Raw genomic sequence first — 18838 nt, forward strand, 5'->3', positions numbered from 1 at the left:
ACCTTGGAGATGGGGAGAACTGGAAAAGGTTGGATGATATTAAGAGTTCTGCTTTGGACCTACTACATTTTAGAGGCCTATTAGATATCCATGTGAGAATGATGAGCCAAAAGGCAAAAAATATAACTTTAGAACTGGATTGAGTCAGGAACGACTAAATTTGAGAGTGAGCAATTGAAGTTGCAAACTGGGAAGAAGATCATGAGATGGGATAAGGTCAGCAGGGAGTATGTGATTAGGGAAGAATCCTGATCACTCTAACAATTAGGTTTTTGAAAAAAGAGGGACGTCCAGATAAAGAGACTGAGAAAGGGTGGGTGCAGATGTGGGAGGAAGATGGCAATGGATATGTTATGATTGCCTAAGGAGATATAGTTAAGAAAGAACAAGAGCTCAACAGTGCAACACGGAGAATTAGGTGAAGGAGTAGATTTGTTATAGGCAAAAGATAGTATAAAGTTTCAGATTTTATACTAAGATGGAATCTTTCCATTGTAAATGACAGAAACTCTACTGGCTAGCTCATGCTAAATTAAGGTCAAGAGAATGATCTATTTACTTATGCAAGCCTGAATACTGAAGTGTAAGCGCAATTTTTGGCACAACTGGGTCCATAGAGCAATGACTGCCATCAATATCAATCTCTTTTTATCTCTCAAACACACACAGTCTCCATGATAGCCAAATGGATGCCTGTAGCCCCAGCTCCACTCCCACTGCTTAACAACTTTAGCAGAAAGAGTTGTCTTTTCACATGGTTTTGGCAGAAAGTTCCTCTAAGTATACTAATTGGCTGATGTCTTTTCTGAGTATATGCTTGAGTCATTCACTGTAACTGGGAAAGTGTCACTCAAGAAGGCTAGACCTGGGCCCCCCTGGTGGTGCAAGGAGTTAAGAGGCAACCTATGACGCTGTCTGCAGCCTCTGCAGCACGAGTTTGATTCCCCAGCTGGCCAGGGAGCAACCCACATGGCGCAGCAGACCCCTCCTGACTCGCCCGCTGCTCCCCTCAGCAGTGTACTTCAGTCAAATCTGCCTGTTCTGTTCCCCACTCTGTCTCTGGTGACCCCTCTGACCCCATCCCCTCCATACACATACACCTCTGGCCTATACCCCAGCTCTTGTATGCATAATTTTTTTTTTTAAAGGCGGCTAGACCCTTCCCTGTGCCAGGGAATGAAAGAGATAATCTGATCCAACATGTTGGGAATAGAAGCTTGCTTGATTTTATCTGATCTACATGTTGAAATGATTTCTTTGAAATCTGAATAGTGGGTGGACTATAAGGATTTTGTGTAAACAAGGAGGCGAATTTGTAAGCTATAGCAGTGATATTCTAGGACAGTACCATTGTGCTATCTGGAATGGATTCCTTATTTTATACCAGGTTTCTTTTCCCAAAAGAAAGAAAATCAACTGGGGTTAGCTAGCATGGCCTGTGACTCAATACAAAAGATTGCATTTCCATAAACAGTAAAAGATAATCATCTATTTGAATGCACATCTTCATGACCATTTAATTGTGGGATGATATATAAAAACTTATAGTTTGTTTCTCAACCATTTATCTACATCATTTCCATGTAAGACCATATAAGAATCATCCATCCAACTTTTGTGTCTCACAGAGTTTGGTTGATCTCTATTTAAAATTAGCACCTCAAAATTCTACACATTCTTCATATCATTTTAACCACTGAAACTGCTAGAGTCTCTATTGTTGGGGACGTATTGGTACAGAGTCATACAGTGGTGAGGCCTAATCTCTGCCTTGGCAATTTGTTAGCCTTACCCTCATGGATGAATGCAAAGACTGTCAAGGAGGAAAGAAAACTACATAGCAAGACTAGTATTAATTATGATGGAGATAGGTTTTGCAATATTTTAACTTTGTGCTAGATGAATATATTTTCTAATTATATGTAATTTCTACTGTCATGAAATCTGTTGCAATAAATTATGGTAATAATGTTTCATAAGAAACTGCCTCTTTTCATAGACAAGATGATATAAACTAATCATAATGAAGATGACATAATTAACTTTGAGTTTTGTGTTTTGCTTCTTTAGTTTTTGTCTTAGTTCAGAAAAGCATTTTCAAGAAGCTGGTCGAATATGGCTTTGACAGATAAGAGACTTGAGAACTTGCAAATCTACAAAGTCCTTCAGTGTGTTCGGAACAAAGACAAGAAACAAATAGAGAAGCTGATCAAACTTGGATACCCTCAACTCATCAATTTCACAGACCCTGTCAACGGACACAGCGCATTGCACTTAGCCTCAGTTTCTAATGATATTGACATGGTTAGCTTTCTCCTTAACCTTGGAGCTCACCCTGATGTGCAAGACCAGATGGGCTGTACTCCAACTATGAGGGCTGCAGAACTGGGCCATGAATTATCAATGGAAATATTAGCAAAGGCAAAGGCTGATATGACTATAGTTGATAATGAAGGAAAAGGTAAAAATTCCAATATCCTATCCAACAGATGCAATCCACTTTTAGCTAGAAATAATGGTCTTTTTTTGTTTTCCAACTTTAGAACTGAATTATTATAGTTTTCTGCGATAGTCTAGATTCTTACTCCTGTACCTAAGGAGACCATATTTCCATAATCAAAAAGAGTATGGTTTATTTTAGGGAAACCAGTTCTAAAAATTTTCTTAGTTAAAAAGAAAATTAGGGTTAGATTAATCTGTGTTTGGTGGGTTTTTTAAATGTGGAGAATTTTCAAAATGATACATTGCTATTACTATAATCATAATTATCCATTAAAAATAAAATTTAGAATGAAAGATGAGGGAAAGTATTTTTGTTTAGAACCTCAAGTGGTACTAGACCTAGGACTCCAGATGGATTTTATCCCCCTTTCAGTGGCAATCTGATATAGGAAGAAATTGCATTGGGAATTTAAAAGAATTAAAGTGGTTTCTGGCATAAACTCCAATTTTCTAGGGTCATTTTAAACTGTATTTGGAAGTATGACCTGAAATTTGAGATTCGGAATTTCCATTATTATGAAGAAATAATATATTTAACACATATAAAATGTATTTTCCTATGTGTTATATATATTCTTTGTTTTATCTTGCTATGTATGTTATTTTCCTTCTGGTTGAATTTTCTTAAATTAGTGACATCTTTTTAGTTCTTTCAATGGCTAATAGCTTTATATATATATACCCCCGATATAAAGATATTTCTTGTGTTAATGCCCTAGGCTTTAAGAAGTATTCATTGATCATTATGAAAGGTGAGATTAGTACAGTAACCCTCCTTTTCACTTCTTTAGCTCCCTGTCAGCTACCAATTTCAGTAAATTATAACCCTCTTAGTTCTATGATTTATTTTATACATTTAAATAATAAACATCTCTCACTTATTTTATCTCTTTATATACTTTGAATACTGTATCTAACTCCAGAGGCAAAAGATGAAAAAAATCACATGATTATACCATCCCTCTCCCCCTTCTCTTCCCTCCTAGTTTTGTTAAATCACATGATGATTGCTACATTACTAAGAGTTCCAGTGTTTTCCTCTGTATCTAGAATTCCTGAGATGATTTAGCTTTGATTCTGTGATTGAAGAAATTCAGTATCTATCGCTGGTCTGTCCGTCATATATTCTCTATTAATCTCCTGGTAGACTCATTTTTGGCTTTATACCCTCTGATATTTGTATCCTTATATTAAAATGCCCATGGCTTTTTTTTTTATATGAACAACTTTTTGACTGTTACCCCAACTTTCTTACCAACACTCTTCCCAGAGAGTACAACAATATCCCTGGTTTATAGTAACATTTGGAGTAGTCTTAGAGCATGGGGATTTAGCATTTCCCACTCATCAGTGGAAAGAAATGATTTTCCAAAATGGTACAAGCACTTGCCATAGAGTTTTTCTTCTCATTACTGCTACACTAACAATCTACTTCATATAAGCAGTTTCAGAGGGAACCCAGGGACCACACCACTTCTGGCACACACAGTCCTCCCCGTGGCCAGAGGGACACTTGGGGGAGAGTTGTAATCTGCAAGATGCTAAATGTACAGTTTTGACAGGGGCTCGCATCCAGATCTCAGATTCCTCCCTAAACCAGATCCTCATCACACTTGGGTCTGACTGTTCTAACTCAGAGATTGGATTTCTTTTCTGTTTTATTATCTTGCTGTTTCTGTTGGTTTCAGAGGGGAAATCAAAGTAAACATGTCTTTGATCCACCTACCATCTTCACTAAGAATGGATATCTTAATTATTTTGCCTTATATACAGAGACTGCTAGTTAAGTACTCTTTGGGGGTTCTGTTTTTCTGCAGGTATTTTGTTTTACTGCATTTTACCTACTAAGCGGCATTATCGATGTGCATTGATTGCCTTGGAACACGGTGCAGATGTCAATAATTGTTCCTATAACGGAATGCCAGTATTCCTTAGAGCTTGTGAAGAAGCACATGATGTTAGAGATGTGTGCCTGACCTTTTTGGAAAAAGGAGCCAATCCAAATGCTATCAACTCAGTATGACCTTTCCTGTGATTATAAATATTACGGGGTTTTTTTTCAATTATAGATTCCTAGTAGTTATAATTTTTTATTTAAGCTATGGTAAAATTATCCTGTTAGCTTATAGACTATTCATTTATATTCAAAATGATTTAAGATTATATACTTTCATTATCTTTTTATTAAATATGATTCTACAGTCTAATCCCTAATTACATTTGGAAAATTGGTATTTATTGTAACATAGGGAAGAAAACATTTATGCCTTCATTGTTGTGGAAAGAAAATATGTAGTTCTGCTGCTTTCCTTATTTATTTAGCTTCCTCTCATTTGACTATTTTTATTCAGTTTTCTTACCTTGTAATCGTCATTTCCAAACAATAAAAATATTTTTTCTCACTAGAAAACACCTATAACCTAATTTTAGCATATACTTTGCCCTCTTTTTCCCTTCTTTTCTTGTTTTCCTTGCCAACAATAGATATAGATATAGAGAGATAGATAGATACATATATATGTATTCTTTTTTTAATTATTTGTTTATACAGAACCAGGGTACAGGCCAGATATGTGGGAGGGTAGAGGATTCACCAGAGACAGAGTGGGGGAGTGTAACAGGCAGACTGACTGAAATACCCTGCTGTGGGGAGCAGTGGGCGAGAGAGGAGAGGTCTGCTGCACCATGTGGGTATCCCCCCAGCCTGCCAGGATCGAACCTGCACTGCAGAGGCTGCGGACAGCTCCACAGTTCTGCGCTTAACCGCCTGCACCACCAGGGAGGCTCAATATATATTTTAGCATGATTTTCTCACAGGGGCATCTGTTGTAACCTTGATTTTGATTTTAGAATTCTATATTTTGAACATTGATTCATTACATTGACTTCATTTCTCTTATTTGCTACATAAAACTATTAAAATATTGAGAACTAAACATGTCACTTTCAATCTAAGGTCAAATGGATTTAGATCAGGTTAATACTGTATTTATACTGAATATGTTATTTAATAGGACAGGTATAGACAGTATTTGATCTGTTTTGTTTCCAGTCCACAGGTCGCACAGCTTTAATGGAAGCATCAAGAGAAGGAGTGACAGAATTAGTCCGAGGGATATTGGAAAGAGGAGGTGAAGTGAATGCATTTGACAATGACAGACGTCAAGCTGCACATTTTGCTGCCAAAGGAGGCTATTTTGATGTAATGATCTGCTCTTTGCTTTAACATTTTTGGTGGCTAGAAATTTGATCTTATTTTTCTGAAAAATTTAAAATATCATGTAGTTATGTACTAAGACAGGATTTTTTTCTGAGTTACCAGCTTGATTTCCCTAAATAATTCTAAAGTTCTATTTAAATCAACTTATTTTGTAACATTTTATCTCTTTATTCAGATTTTTCTGCTTTGCTAATTTATTGATTCAAGATTACTAGTGATAGTTTTATGTATCCTTCAATTATGAAGGATATGCAAAAGTTAAAACTTATGCAAATAGGGGTCTGTTTAAGGTCTCCATTGTGTATTACAATCTTCAAAACATGATATAACCTAATTGCAAGGAGAATAATGCAAACATTCACTTATTTCCCTGTTATCTGAGTGTATCACCTTGATGTGTATGTGATTCACCTTAATTTGAAACTCAACAGTTCTGATTACCTGGCAAAGGAATCTCAATGACAGTTACATAGCAGAAACAAAATAGGAGCCAATGCTATCCTGTTTTGTTAAATTCTGAATTACAACCAAAATTTATTTGCCCAGTATTCTTGGTTTTAACATTTTCTGTTTTTGGTCATAAATCTCTTTACTCTAATAAAATTATGCATAACAAGGAAATCACATTTGGTAAATAATTTACTCCTCTGGTGATAGCTGCCATAGTCTAATTCTTTCTAAAACTGCCTAGGTTTACCAAATGGACACTATCCCAGTTGAGTATAGAGTTTTCTATATACTCTAGGTCAACATGGCTTGATAGAACTTTTGACAATGATGGGAAGGTTCTATATCTATGCTGCACAACACACTACAGTAGTCACATGTGACTCAAACACACTAAATCTGTGAACATAAGGCATTGAGTTTTAGAAATCTGTTTTCCATTTAATTTCCATTTAATTTTAACTAGACATGTGTGGCTCATAGGTACAATGCTGGGTCTGGGTATACTGTGGGTCTAAATGCCAGTCTTAGTAAATGTGCCTGCCTATTCCTCTACAATGTCCACTATTTGTTTTGCAGATTTTGAAGCTTCTTTTTGCCTACAATGGAGACATGGGGCTGATAGCAATGAGTGGAAACACACCACTTCATCTTGCTGCCATGGGTGGTTATGCAGATTGCTGTAAATATATAGCTCAGCGAGGTAAAATTATCTAGCAACTTTATACTTAAAGCTTTTGTGATTTTCCCATGTCATAGATGAGTGGTGAATGTGTGCCTGCTACTTGTCAGTTGCTTGTTCTTTTCAGTAACCCAACCTCACTCATATATGTAAAAAGAAAATTGAAACTTTTTTTTTCTTGCACTAGCTTCTGTAAAGTCATGAATCTGGTTAGATTATTCTTGAACTGTAAAAGAAATTGCTCACAAATCACCCAATTATTAAAATGCTCATAGCTGATTGAACTCTTCCTTTTAAAAATGTCCATGTCAGGCCTCCCAGTGGTGCAGTGGTTGAGCGCTGGGTTGCAAAGCTGCCTGAAGCCTCTGCAGCGCTGGTTCGATCCCCCGCAGCCTGGCGAGGGTCCCACATGGCGCGCAGACCTCTCCTGCCGCCCACTGCTCCCTTCAGCAGTGTATTTCGTCGGTCTGCCTGTTCTGTTCCCTGCTCTGGCTCTGGTGAATTCTCTCACCCTCCTGCACTTCTGACTGTACCCAGTGCTTGTATAAATAAATAAATAAATAAATCTTTTAATTAATAAATAAATAAATAATAAATAAGAATGTCCATGTCATTCTTAAAAATGGACAAACACTGGATACCATGTTTGTTAGTCTGAATTGGGGTGGAAATCTTTGGGGTTTGTTTTTGTTTTTGTTTCTTTTTTTTAAGATTTATTTATTTTATACAAGAACTGGGGTACAGGCCAGATGTGCCGGCGGGTGAGAGGATTCATCAGAGACAGAGTGGGGAGCAGAACAGGTGGATTGACCGAAGTACACTGCTGAGGGGAGCAGCCGGCGAGACAGGAGAGGTCTGCGGCGCCATGTGGGACCCTCCCCGGCCAGTGGGGATAGAACCCGCGCTGCAGAGGCTGCGGCCAGCTTCACAGCGTGTGCTCAACCAACTGCGCCACCAGGGGTGGCCCAGAAATCATTGTTTTTAGAAATTTTGTGTTCAGTACAAAGATAACTTTTCTGGATAATTTAAATTATAGGGAAATGTTTTGGGAAGAAACATGAGATAAGATGAAAATTTTCATGGGAAATTTGAACTATAAGCAGTATTTATACTTTTAGCATTTCCTGTAACTTTTAATTAACTTTACTCATTTTGGAATACAAACTATATTAAATATAACAATGGGTTCCTTAAAGTAACATTTACTAATTAAGTATAAAGGTATGGATGAATTTGGTGTTAATTAAGTACTAATTGAATGTAGATTAAAACTTTAAACTTTGTTAGAGATGGAGCTGAAATCTACTAAAATTAATGTCAGTGGATTTTCCCAGTTTATAAAAAAATTGGAAAAAATTTAAAGACCACTGACCGTATAATAGAGCAAAGGAAGTGCTTTCATTTTTCTGTCCTCTACATGACAGAATTTTAGAAGCCACTGGGACCTAGAGATCCTATACTGTAACCCCTAAAGAATCAATAAGACTATAGTTCTTGCATAACTAACACTGTAATAATGATCTACTTTTACTTTTACAAGTTTATGTTCTTCCCCCCACCTCCCCCAGAACAATTAACACTTCATTTTGAGCAAATGAAGAAAGAAAAATACATCAAGTGTAGTTTTGTCCTCATATACTATCTCCTCCATCTTTTCAAATCTATCAGCAGTTTATTCTTTTAACAGTTAATTCACTTTCAACATTGTATATCCTAAAACTACAGATCTGTCCAAATGGAGACAAGCTTCTTCAATTCAACATGTTGACCTGTTTCTTATTGGGACAAACATACAACACTCTACATACACTTAGTCCTGGAATAAAGTCAAGGCAAGCAAATTGAGATGCAAAGAGCCAGAGCTTGGTCCATGCAGGTTTGGCCCAATGATGCAAAAAAGATTCATCTTCCCAGAGCTTGATCCTTGCAGAAGGTTAGACTGTGTCTCTAAAACAAATGTCTGAATATGTTGTGCCCTATCGAGCCTGTTAGGAAGCACAACCACTTCACCAGGTCCTGTGTGGCTGAGCCAATTCCCTAGAATAAGCATTATTGGTTAGTTACATTTCCACCATTAGAATCTTTTTTTTTTTAAAGATTTATTTTTTTATACAAGAACCAGGGTACAGGCCAGATGCGCGGGAGGGTGAGAGGATTCACCAGAGACAGAGCGGGGAACAGAACAGGCAGGCTCACGAAATACACTGCTGAGGGGAGCAGCGGGAGCAACAGGAGAGTTCTGTCCTGCCATGTGGGACACTCGCTGGCCAGCCGGGATCGAAGCAGCGCTGCAGAGGCTGAGGACAGCTTCACAGCACTGCGCTCAACCGCTGGAGCCACCTGGGGAGGCCTGACCATTAGAATCTTACATCTTAGGCTCTCGGAATGGCAATAAAGCATTAACAAGGAAACACTGTTTCTGAGTAAACTCCCTGGGGTTAGTATCTTCTGTACTTAAATGTAAAACATTTGTGCTGGCTGGGTTCTTTCCTCATTAACTATCTTCTTTAAAATGCTCCACTTTTTAATTACAATAAAGTAAATATCAAAATCAACAGGCAACTATAAACCAGAGACATTCTATGGGGGGAATAGGAGAGTAGGATCAAAACAGGGGTGGGAAGAGCACAAGGGACTATGTGATGGTGCACGGGTGAATGGGTGGTGGGAATTTCATGGAGACTATAACCGAGATGAGAAAGCATACATTGTACAAAATGAAGAATGATGTAAAAAATATATAAAATTTAACAAATGAAGAATCAAAAGAAAATGCTCCACTCCTGTCCCTGGCCCTGTTGCTGGCATAATTAACAAATCCCTGTTAGCAGTGTGAATGCCAAGTCCAGGGGTAGACAAGAGGGATAGGTCATCTTAAGCACCTCAAGGCGAGTTCTCCTCAAGATTCTTGGGCTCTAGTGTTCTGTAATACACCAGCTCAAACTTGAGTATCTTGACACAGAGAAATAGAAATCACAAAGGAAATTATTTATTAATCATAAAGGAGAAACAAAAAGTCCCATGTCAAAGGGAGAGGGGAATAATACCATCAGATTTTTAAGTTGGGATGTTGGAGTCTTTTAGTACATAAAGATTTCTAACTAGGAGAAACTGAGAGCTGAAAAAGGAAGCTAAAGATGCTTTTTAATACCTGGATCCTAGTTGGAGTGAATGTAGAAAGAATGGCTTGGCAGATGGCATATAAATCCTGCAGACACAACTATTTAAGCAAAAAACTCAAAGTAGCATACTTGGAATTACTATGGAATTACACTATGATATTATGCTATGGAAATATACTATCAAGACCAGCCTCAGGGTCTCCTTTTCAATAAACACTGTTCTTAAAACTGTCTAATACAGAAATTCTATAATCTTTACTGTCCCAATACTCTTTTTGAGTTTTTCTATTAGTAGCAAAATTATCAGCTTCGGTTAAAAAAATGATATCAAATGAGTATTAATCTTAAAACACTTTGGTGATAATTCTTGACAAGAATAAAACTAAAAATCATTGGCGGTACATGTCTTATTTTTGCATACAGCTGCTTATGTGTTTGGTTGCTAGAGACACTGATTGGATAGCATTCTTTTTTGCTTATGTGGTGTAGGTAAAGCAACAGAAGAATCTTGCTCTAGACTGAAATGCTAGGGAGAGCTTCTGCAATAGCCTTATTTATATGCATAACTGATTTTTTTACTATCTCAAGATAGTTATGGTCTTCCTAGGACTTCCAATGCTTTCAGAAATTCATTTCTTTGGAGGATACTTACAAATAATATTGGTATTGTTTTAAGTGAGGGATCAAAAAGAAAAATGAATTTTAATGTCTAACTTACGTAGGTATTATATTGCAATATTTTCAGTTTTAACAAATTCCTTTTTCTTTGTTAAGATTGTTCACATGACCTTTCCACGGAACAATATTAATTAGTACAAATAATGTTAATTTCATGGACAATACAGATAAAATATGGTTTAAGATTGTACTCAGATGAATAGTTAAAGGCATTAAAAAAAGAAATAGGTGTCTTCTGCATTCTAAGTTGGTAAGGTCCTAAGTAATTTTTTTTTGTTTTTTTTTTAAATAAATTTTATTTTTATATTCCTCATACAATTGCAACACCCTTATTTTGACCCCAATTCCTCCCCTCCCCACACCCCACCCTCCATAGAGTGTCTCTGGTTCATAGTTTTTTGTTGATTTTGATTTTCACTTTCTTATAGTTATTCATTTTCCTGGTCCCTTATTTAAGTTTTCTAGATTCCTGCTGTGAGTGAGACCATCCGGTATTTTTCTTTTTCTTTCTGGCTTATTTCACTGAGCATGATCCCTTCCAGCGCCATTCATGTTGCTGCAAATTGCATGTGTTTATCTTTTTTGAATGCTGAGTAATATTCCATGGTGTGTATGTACCACATCTTCTTGATCCAATCATCTGTTTTTGGGCATTTGTGTTGTTTCCAAAGCTTAGCTATTGTAAACAGTGCTGCTATAAACATAGGGGTGCAGGTGCTCTTTGGAATTGATGTTTCTGTGCCCTTTGGGTAAATACCTAGGAGTGGAACTGCTGGATCATATGGAAGCTCTATGTTTAGTAGGTCCAGAAATCTCCACACAGCTCTCCATAGTGGTTGGATCAGTTTTCACTCCCACCAGCAGTGCAGGAGAGTTCCTTTTTCTCCACATCCTAAGTAATTTGAATCCAGCTTCCTTCTAAATTCATGTATCACTTCGACTCTTTTCTCGCTTGGCATGAAGCCTCCCTAGCAAGTATCCCAAATATGATATTTGTTTCAAATATCTATGTGGATCAAAATCTTAATCCTCTGGGGATAGAAATTGTAAATTCTAAGGGAGAGACATGTCTCCCTTAGAATTTACTAAAGTGAAGCACACGGCGGGGGGGGGGGGGGGGGGGGGGGAATCAGAAGCTCACTTTGTAATTGCCAAAGCTTCATGCCTCATCTTTGTAAGACTATTTCAGGATAAACTTTTGACTCGTCATACAAAATTAAAAAAACAGTGGATATGTGTTATTTGTAGGGTCCTATAGGTGCCTCCGAACCATTTATAATAACGATGTTTCATGTTTTAGGATGTGATCTGAAATGGAAGAATTTAGATCATAAAACACCCAGGGCTATAGCTAAGGAAGGAGGTTTCAAGGCAGCCAGCAAAGAAATACGGCGGGCGGAGAGAATTGCTAATAAACTAGCCAAGCCAGGAGTCAAAAACCCGAATCCACTCTGGGCGCTTAGACTACACGACTGGTCATCAGTGCATGAGAATTTCCTTCGGGAAGCCTTTTCATTTGTGGACAGAGGTGACGGGACAGTCACTAAGGAGGACTTTGTGATAGCGCTGGAGGAGAGGCAAGATTTTGTGACCTCGGAACAGCTGGCTATGATAGCTCAGCTTCATGAAAAAAGTCGTGGGGGTGGGGTGAACATCAACGATTTCTTTAAAGGAATTAAATACTTAAACAAGAATTTTGTCTTGGGATCCTTTGGGCCTAAGAAAAAGAAAAAAGGGATGGCCAGAAAGGGAAGGAAAGGCAAGCTGGTTTTACCACTTCCAATCTGCACCATCCCTGATGAGGTGTTTCCTCGACGCAGTGACGGTGGCCCACCCTATTACATGATCGAAACCTACTCCAACGTCACTGACTGCAATCGGTTTAATCGAGATCATCCACCAGAACATCCCATTCAGGATGACTCTGCCTGGTACATTGATGACCCTGGGAAGGTATTTTCAAATATTAATTTTATCACCAGAGCAGGAGACCTGGCTTCTCTGAAAAAGGCATTTGAATCAGGAATACCCGTGGATATGAAAGACACTTACTATAAAACACCCCTCATGACTGCATGTGCAAATGGGAACATGGATGCTGTCAAGTTTCTTCTTGAAAAGGGGTAGGTTTTTGAGTATGTGAGGTTTGGATTGTCATGAGTTTTCACATTTCAAGGAAGTGACAGGAAGGCTAAGTAACTCCAGAATTTTAGCAGCAAAGGGAAGTGCTTCATTCCTGACGTCTAGAATACCGTTAGATCTTACACACGGAGCCAGGCTTCTGAGAACACAGGAGTGTGTGTGCAGAGAGCTAGTTAATTACAACTGTCTACAAAGTGAAGGTCAAGTTTTTACACCCAGGGTAGAATCCTTATGATTGGATGTCACAGACGTCCCAAGAGTTTAACCTCAATGGCATGAAATCACTTACTACTTAAATTTTTGGTGTTTGTGATAGGAACAGATATGAGAGAAATCTGCCCTCCTAACAAATCTTAAGCATACAAAACAGTATTGTTAATAACAACCACAGATCTCTAGAACTTTAAAACAGTCTCACTTTTTTTTTTTGGAAGAGATCCAAATGATTCAAATAAGTGGGATGGTGATCATTATAATCACTGAAGATGTTTCAGTCTCTCCCCCACAGGTTACAGTCTTATAAATATTTTTTAAATAACAAAGCACAATACTTTCATTTAACTTTTTAAACTAAGGTCGGTGGTTGCTTAAGTCCAGCACTTCTACCATAGCCAAATTACCTGGGGTAATTATTTAGCCTTTTGTGACCATTTTCTCATTTATATAATGGTTTCTAGTGGGACTAGTTCACAGAATTTGTTGAATATTAAATGAGTTAAAATATTAAAGCACTTGGGTCTCCCCAGTGGGAAAGCAGGTTGAGCACAGCGCTGTGGAGCTATCCTCAGCCTCTGCAGCTCCTGTTCGATTCCAGGCCAGCCAGGGAGATTCCCACATGACTGGGCAGACTTCTCCTGTCACTCCCACTGTGTATACACTGTGTATACACTCCTTAGCAGTGTATTTTGGTCCTCCTGCCTGTTCTGCTCCCTGCTCTGTCTCTGGTGAATTCTCTCACCCTGTTGCACCTCTAGCTTATACCCCAGTGCTTGTATAAATAAATAAATCTTAAAAAAAAGAAAGAAAAATATATATTTAAGCACTTATTACAATAATTGCGTACTTCATCAAAAGCATGATTAACACTACTGTACTGTGTGGTGTCAAAGAAGGATTCAATTTTATATGTTATCATGATGGATATAAAGCAATTAGTGAGAATTTGGAATTCTAGACAGTGAAATTTTTAGACAAAATAAATAATATACTAACAATTTTAATAATGAAGGTACATTTAGAATTCATGTATCACAGCAAATGTTGACATAAAGTGGAAAAATATAGTTTTATATTTTTTGTTAGCTTCCACCTTTGCTGAATCTAGCATTATCATTTTCCTTGATTTTAGTCTTTGCAAAAATTTAGGATTATATGCATTTTTAGGAATATATGCATTTTAAAATGAAATAAAATGTATATATACATAAAGAAAGTTAAACCTGTCAAATAATGTAGAACATGTGTCAAGAAAAATTATGGCACAGAGTTTAACTTTATCAGTTTTCTTGGTTTTCATTTGAACAATGTGATGAAATCTTACTTAGCATGTTTAGCCTCTAGTGCTTGGAACAAACTTGATTTTTAGCTTGTGCATGTATCTTATTTTATAGGGCTGACGTTAATGCAACAGATAATTTTCTGTGGACTCCACTTCATTTTGCATGCCATGCAGGCCAGCAAGATATTGTTGAACTTCTAGTTAACTCTGGAGCTGTGATAGATGCAGTTTCAATCAACAACTCAACTCCTTTATGTAGAGCCATTGAGAGCTGTAGCCTGGATACTGTAAAATACTTACTTGATATTGGTGCTAAATTCCAGCTGGAAAATAGAAAAGGTATGTGTTCAGGTTATGAATCATTTAGGTTTGGAAGAGGAGAACTTATGTTAGGTTCCAAACCCATTCTAATTTTTTTCTTGTTGCACCACAATAGCTCTGAGTTATTGCTGGAGACACAAGTTTGAGTTAATTGTTATAGAAGTTTGTCTTCTATTTCTCAAATTATTGGTGTTAAAGGGCTGGCTTTTTATGTTTACAGTCTATCGTGGACTAGTACTTTTGTAAGTTACAATCAAAAGTGATTTATAAGAAGAAGTGGGAAAAAAACAATAAATTACAAGTCTAGACTTTTCTCTAATATTTAGAATCAATAGCAGGAAATTCTTCTATCAAATTGCTATAGGAAATTAAAACTTATTCTAATTTCTGTAGTTATTTCATTGTGGTCCAGTCCCTATTAGTGTGCGAACCTGTGCCAATTTACAGATCACATCTTGAGTCATCACACTGTTACAACTATCCATTCCTAATATTCTCACAGTATAAAGCCTTATAGACTTTGGACTCCCTCTTAAGCAAGACATTGCCATTCCTGAATTGAGGCTTTCTCCAGGTAGTAGATAGGCGCTTATCTAATGTCATAAATATCACACCTGAAGAATGAATAATCCCTTGAATAAATATTTAAGCTCCTTGATTGAAGGTTTCCTTTTTTTATTGTAGAGCTCTGCTTCCTTTCAATCTGAGAGAGCATTAGTATCTCTGGCTGCTTCTGGCTGCCTGGAGTCACAGGTAGTTCTGTATTAGGCCTACTTGAGGACACTGCAGGTGTCATAATACCCAGGCATCTGTGTAGAACACTTGTTGGTCACGAGCTTCCCCAAGTCTGTTTGAATATACCTCCTTACATCGTGAGGGTCAAATGAAAGGAAATGTGCTTAGTGTGGAAGAGAATCAGCACAAGTTCAAAATGTAATTTACCAATATTAATCAATTTTTTTAAAGAAACATGCTCACAAAAATTAGTAAGACTGTTTTGCCAGTAAATGGCACTTTAAATTGTGAGACTTGAAGCTGAGTCTACCTTAGAGAATGTCTGATTAGCTCTGTGCCCTTACACATACCACTTACTTTAGTAATGACTTGCTGTCACATGCTTAGGGCTGACGAGCTAGGCTTTATAAGGTTAAATGTTAAGGTTTCCAAACTTAAATATAAAGTTTATTACTAACTAGCTTATTGTAACTCTGAATTTATATTTTAAACAGGGCATAATGCCATGGATATTGCAAAAGCATATGCTGACTACAGAGTAATTAGTTTGATTAAAGAAAAGCTAGATAACTTGCCAAAACCAGCAGAAAGTCAAAAACCAAAAAGCAAGCCCCTTAAAATGAAGACTGAAGGCCCTGAAGTCAAGAAAGAAGAGGTAAGAGAAGTAGTTGACTCCCCAAGAGTACTAACTGGAACCCTTTAAAACCACGTGTGGTTGCTTGTGTACATATTATTACAACATGGGCAAAAGAATACGCAATCAGTGTTCTCAGAAACATGTAATTATTTCAAATCAATAGCCATCAAGAATATTCCTGCTACTGAAAATTCTGAAAAGTGCTCATTGCAAACAGAATCCACACAAAAACCAAGCTGATTCAGCCAAATACAATTAGAATGTTGAAATAAGATCTAGCATTGAATATGTATATATTTGATCCTGAACTATACAGATTTGTTGAGATGGTCCAAACCAGAAAGAAGGGTCACCCTTATAAGAAATGACATAACATGGAGTGGTCTGGATGCCTCTAAACTACCAGTAGAAGGTTAAGATGGTTGCCCATAGGTATTAAGAGACATCAAGACATTTCCATTAGCAACCAGCTAAAGCTCTATTATCATTTTAGTAAAAATATACTCTTTTGACTGATGAGTGGTCACAGGTCAAGAATGAGTAGCTTGAAGACTTATGTGGTCTATCACCAATACTACTAATTTTTTAAAAAGATTTATTTATTCATTTATACATAGAAGAACTGGGGTGTAGGAGAGAAGTGTGGGGGTTGGGGGGGGAGAAGGAGAGGATTCACCAGAGACAGAGTGGGGAACAGAACAGGCAGATCTACTGAAATACACTGCTGAAGGGGGGCAGTGGCCGAGACAGGAGAGGTCTGCTGCGCCATGTGGGTTAGCTCCCTGGCTGGGGATTGAACTCATGCTGCAGTGGCTTGGCAATATCTTAATAGCACTGAGACTTTTACCCCTGCACCATCAGGGAGGCCCACTGCTATTATAATTAATAGAGTTAAACAAGGCAAACTAATTTTCTCCCCCTAGTCAAAGTTGTAATGACATTCCATTTGATTTTAAATTACGATCTGTCTGTACAGTAGCATTTTTCTGGCTCCAGTGTAAGATGCAGAACAACAAATAGTATTAAAAAGTGTATATAAGTTTTTAAAATTACTATTAATTAGTAATTTTGTCTTTCTTCCAGGAACCATTTTCAAAACTTTATACCGTTCCAGCCATATCACAGGAAAAGAAATTACCTACGGATAATGTGGTTTATCTCAATTCATTGATTACCAGTGGTTATACCAAGAAAGTAGATATTACATTTGTTCCACGGAGGGTAAGTACTTTGGAAAGATCATCATAACATGGTATAAACTCATAATGTCCTTTTTCAAATACTTTCATACAGAGCACTCCAAAAAATATTTTCAGGTCATCTTTCATAGTTATTATTTGAAGGTCTTTTTGCCATTCCTACTGCTTCTGACTCAGCAAATCAAACTTATTTAGCTCCCAATGTCTGGCTCCCTTAATTATCACATATTGAGATTTAATTTTCCTTGAAAGATTGAAGAAGTCTTTGTTCAATTCCATTTCTAATACCTATTCCATCACCAAGCTCTACAGATTTCTTTTCATGGTACTTCTCATATCCAATCCTTTCTCTTTATATTCAATACCACCATCTCACTTGGGAGTTTCAAGCTAATCCAGATTGGATAAATTTAAGTAGTTTCATAAAACATCTACTATTAAAGAGGTGGAGGCAAATTTGGAATATAAGAGTGACCTTACCGATGCCCATCAAACCATGCTGAGTCAGAGGCCATCAGCCCAGCTTCTTCTGCCATCTATTTTGAAAATAATTTTGACTTCCCCATCAGACCCAGAAGATAGTAAACCCATATACCTTATAATTCCATTGTTAACTTGTTTTGATACTTAAAACAGCAGCAACTGGCCTGAGGGTTGGTAGAGGTAACTGAAGAACATGTCAGTTGTCCTTATAGTCAACCAAGAGAAATAATGGTGCTTATGTTGAAGATGAAAAGCTAAGTTAAAATAGATTTATAAGTAAAACTGGTATTCTTAAATTTACTATGCTGAAAATTGTCTGGACCCTGGCATATTTATTGATGGTCACACTCACACCTGCTCTGTGTGTGGTTGTTTATTTAAGACCTGGAGCCCGGAAGCCACGACAGCAGAGCTGATCAGAAAGAGGGAGATGAGACGCGAGCGGTTCACTTATGAGGTGGACTTTGAAGACTTCTTGACGCCCTTTGAAAAGAACATCAAAGAGAAAGCTCAAGCATTGGAAGCTACTTTAAAGACCTAAATCACAGCTGTTGTTTCTTGGGGTAAATATTCTGAGGCTCCAGGACCAAACTTTGGAGTAATTAGATATTTCCATTAAAGCCAAAGGGATCTCCAAGGAAAGAATTTGTAACCAAATATTTGTTTTTGTTTTAACAGGTATAAATGTTCTGGGCTGTCTGGAGAAGGTGTATTTTTTTTTTTTTTGTAAATAATGATTGTTGTTCTGGATAAATCCCCCAATCTTCTTTAAGAATATTAAAATAAATGGCATTTTGGTTATAAATATTGGCAAAAAATTTACAAGGTATATATTATGTGAAAGATATAATTTTGCTGGAAATTGATAAAAACAAGATAGTGTTAGGAAAGAAAGTAGTTTTCAACTCATTTAAAGGTATTCCATGTTTTTAGCAGCACTATTCACAATAGCTAAGCTATGGAAACAACCCAAATGCCCAAAAATAGATGACTGGATCAAGAAGATGTGGTACATATATACCATGGAATATTACTCAGCATTCAAAAAAGATAAACACATGCAATTTGCAGCAAAGTGGATGGCGCTGGAAGGGATCATGCTCAGCGAAATAAGCCAAAAAGAAAAAGAAAAATACTGGATGGTCTCACTCATAGCAGGAATCTAGAAAACG

At 37.2% G+C, this 18838-nt stretch overlaps 1 protein-coding gene across 1 annotated transcript; it reads left to right on the top strand.

The window, feature by feature from the left end:
- Positions 1-2094: 2094 nt before the first annotated feature.
- Positions 2095-18623, top strand: ANKEF1 (ankyrin repeat and EF-hand domain containing 1). Its single transcript, XM_084248067.1, has 9 exons — positions 2095-2461; positions 4320-4519; positions 5555-5704; positions 6749-6872; positions 11952-12774; positions 14404-14630; positions 15842-16002; positions 17068-17205; positions 18049-18623. The coding sequence occupies exons 1-9, from the start codon at positions 2116-2118 to the stop codon at positions 18205-18207; spliced, it is 2328 nt and encodes a 775-aa protein (XP_084104193.1). The 5' UTR covers positions 2095-2115; the 3' UTR covers positions 18208-18623.
- The last annotated feature ends 215 nt before the right edge of the window (positions 18624-18838 follow it).

Source organism: Talpa europaea (genome assembly GCF_964194135.1).
Source record: "Talpa europaea genome assembly, chromosome: 11".
NCBI classification, from domain to species: domain Eukaryota; kingdom Metazoa; phylum Chordata; class Mammalia; order Eulipotyphla; family Talpidae; genus Talpa; species Talpa europaea.

Bases quoted from the DNA above. Each gene is read 5' to 3' on its own strand.
- ANKEF1 (XM_084248067.1), top strand. From the start codon at position 2,116: ATGGCTTTGACAGATAAGAGACTTGAGAACTTGCAAATCTACAAAGTC. The intron at 6,873-11,951 runs GTAAAATTATCT...TTCATGTTTTAG, and splicing joins TAAATATATAGCTCAGCGAG to GATGTGATCTGAAATGGAAG. The intron at 17,206-18,048 runs GTAAGTACTTTG...TGTTTATTTAAG, and splicing joins TTACATTTGTTCCACGGAGG to ACCTGGAGCCCGGAAGCCAC.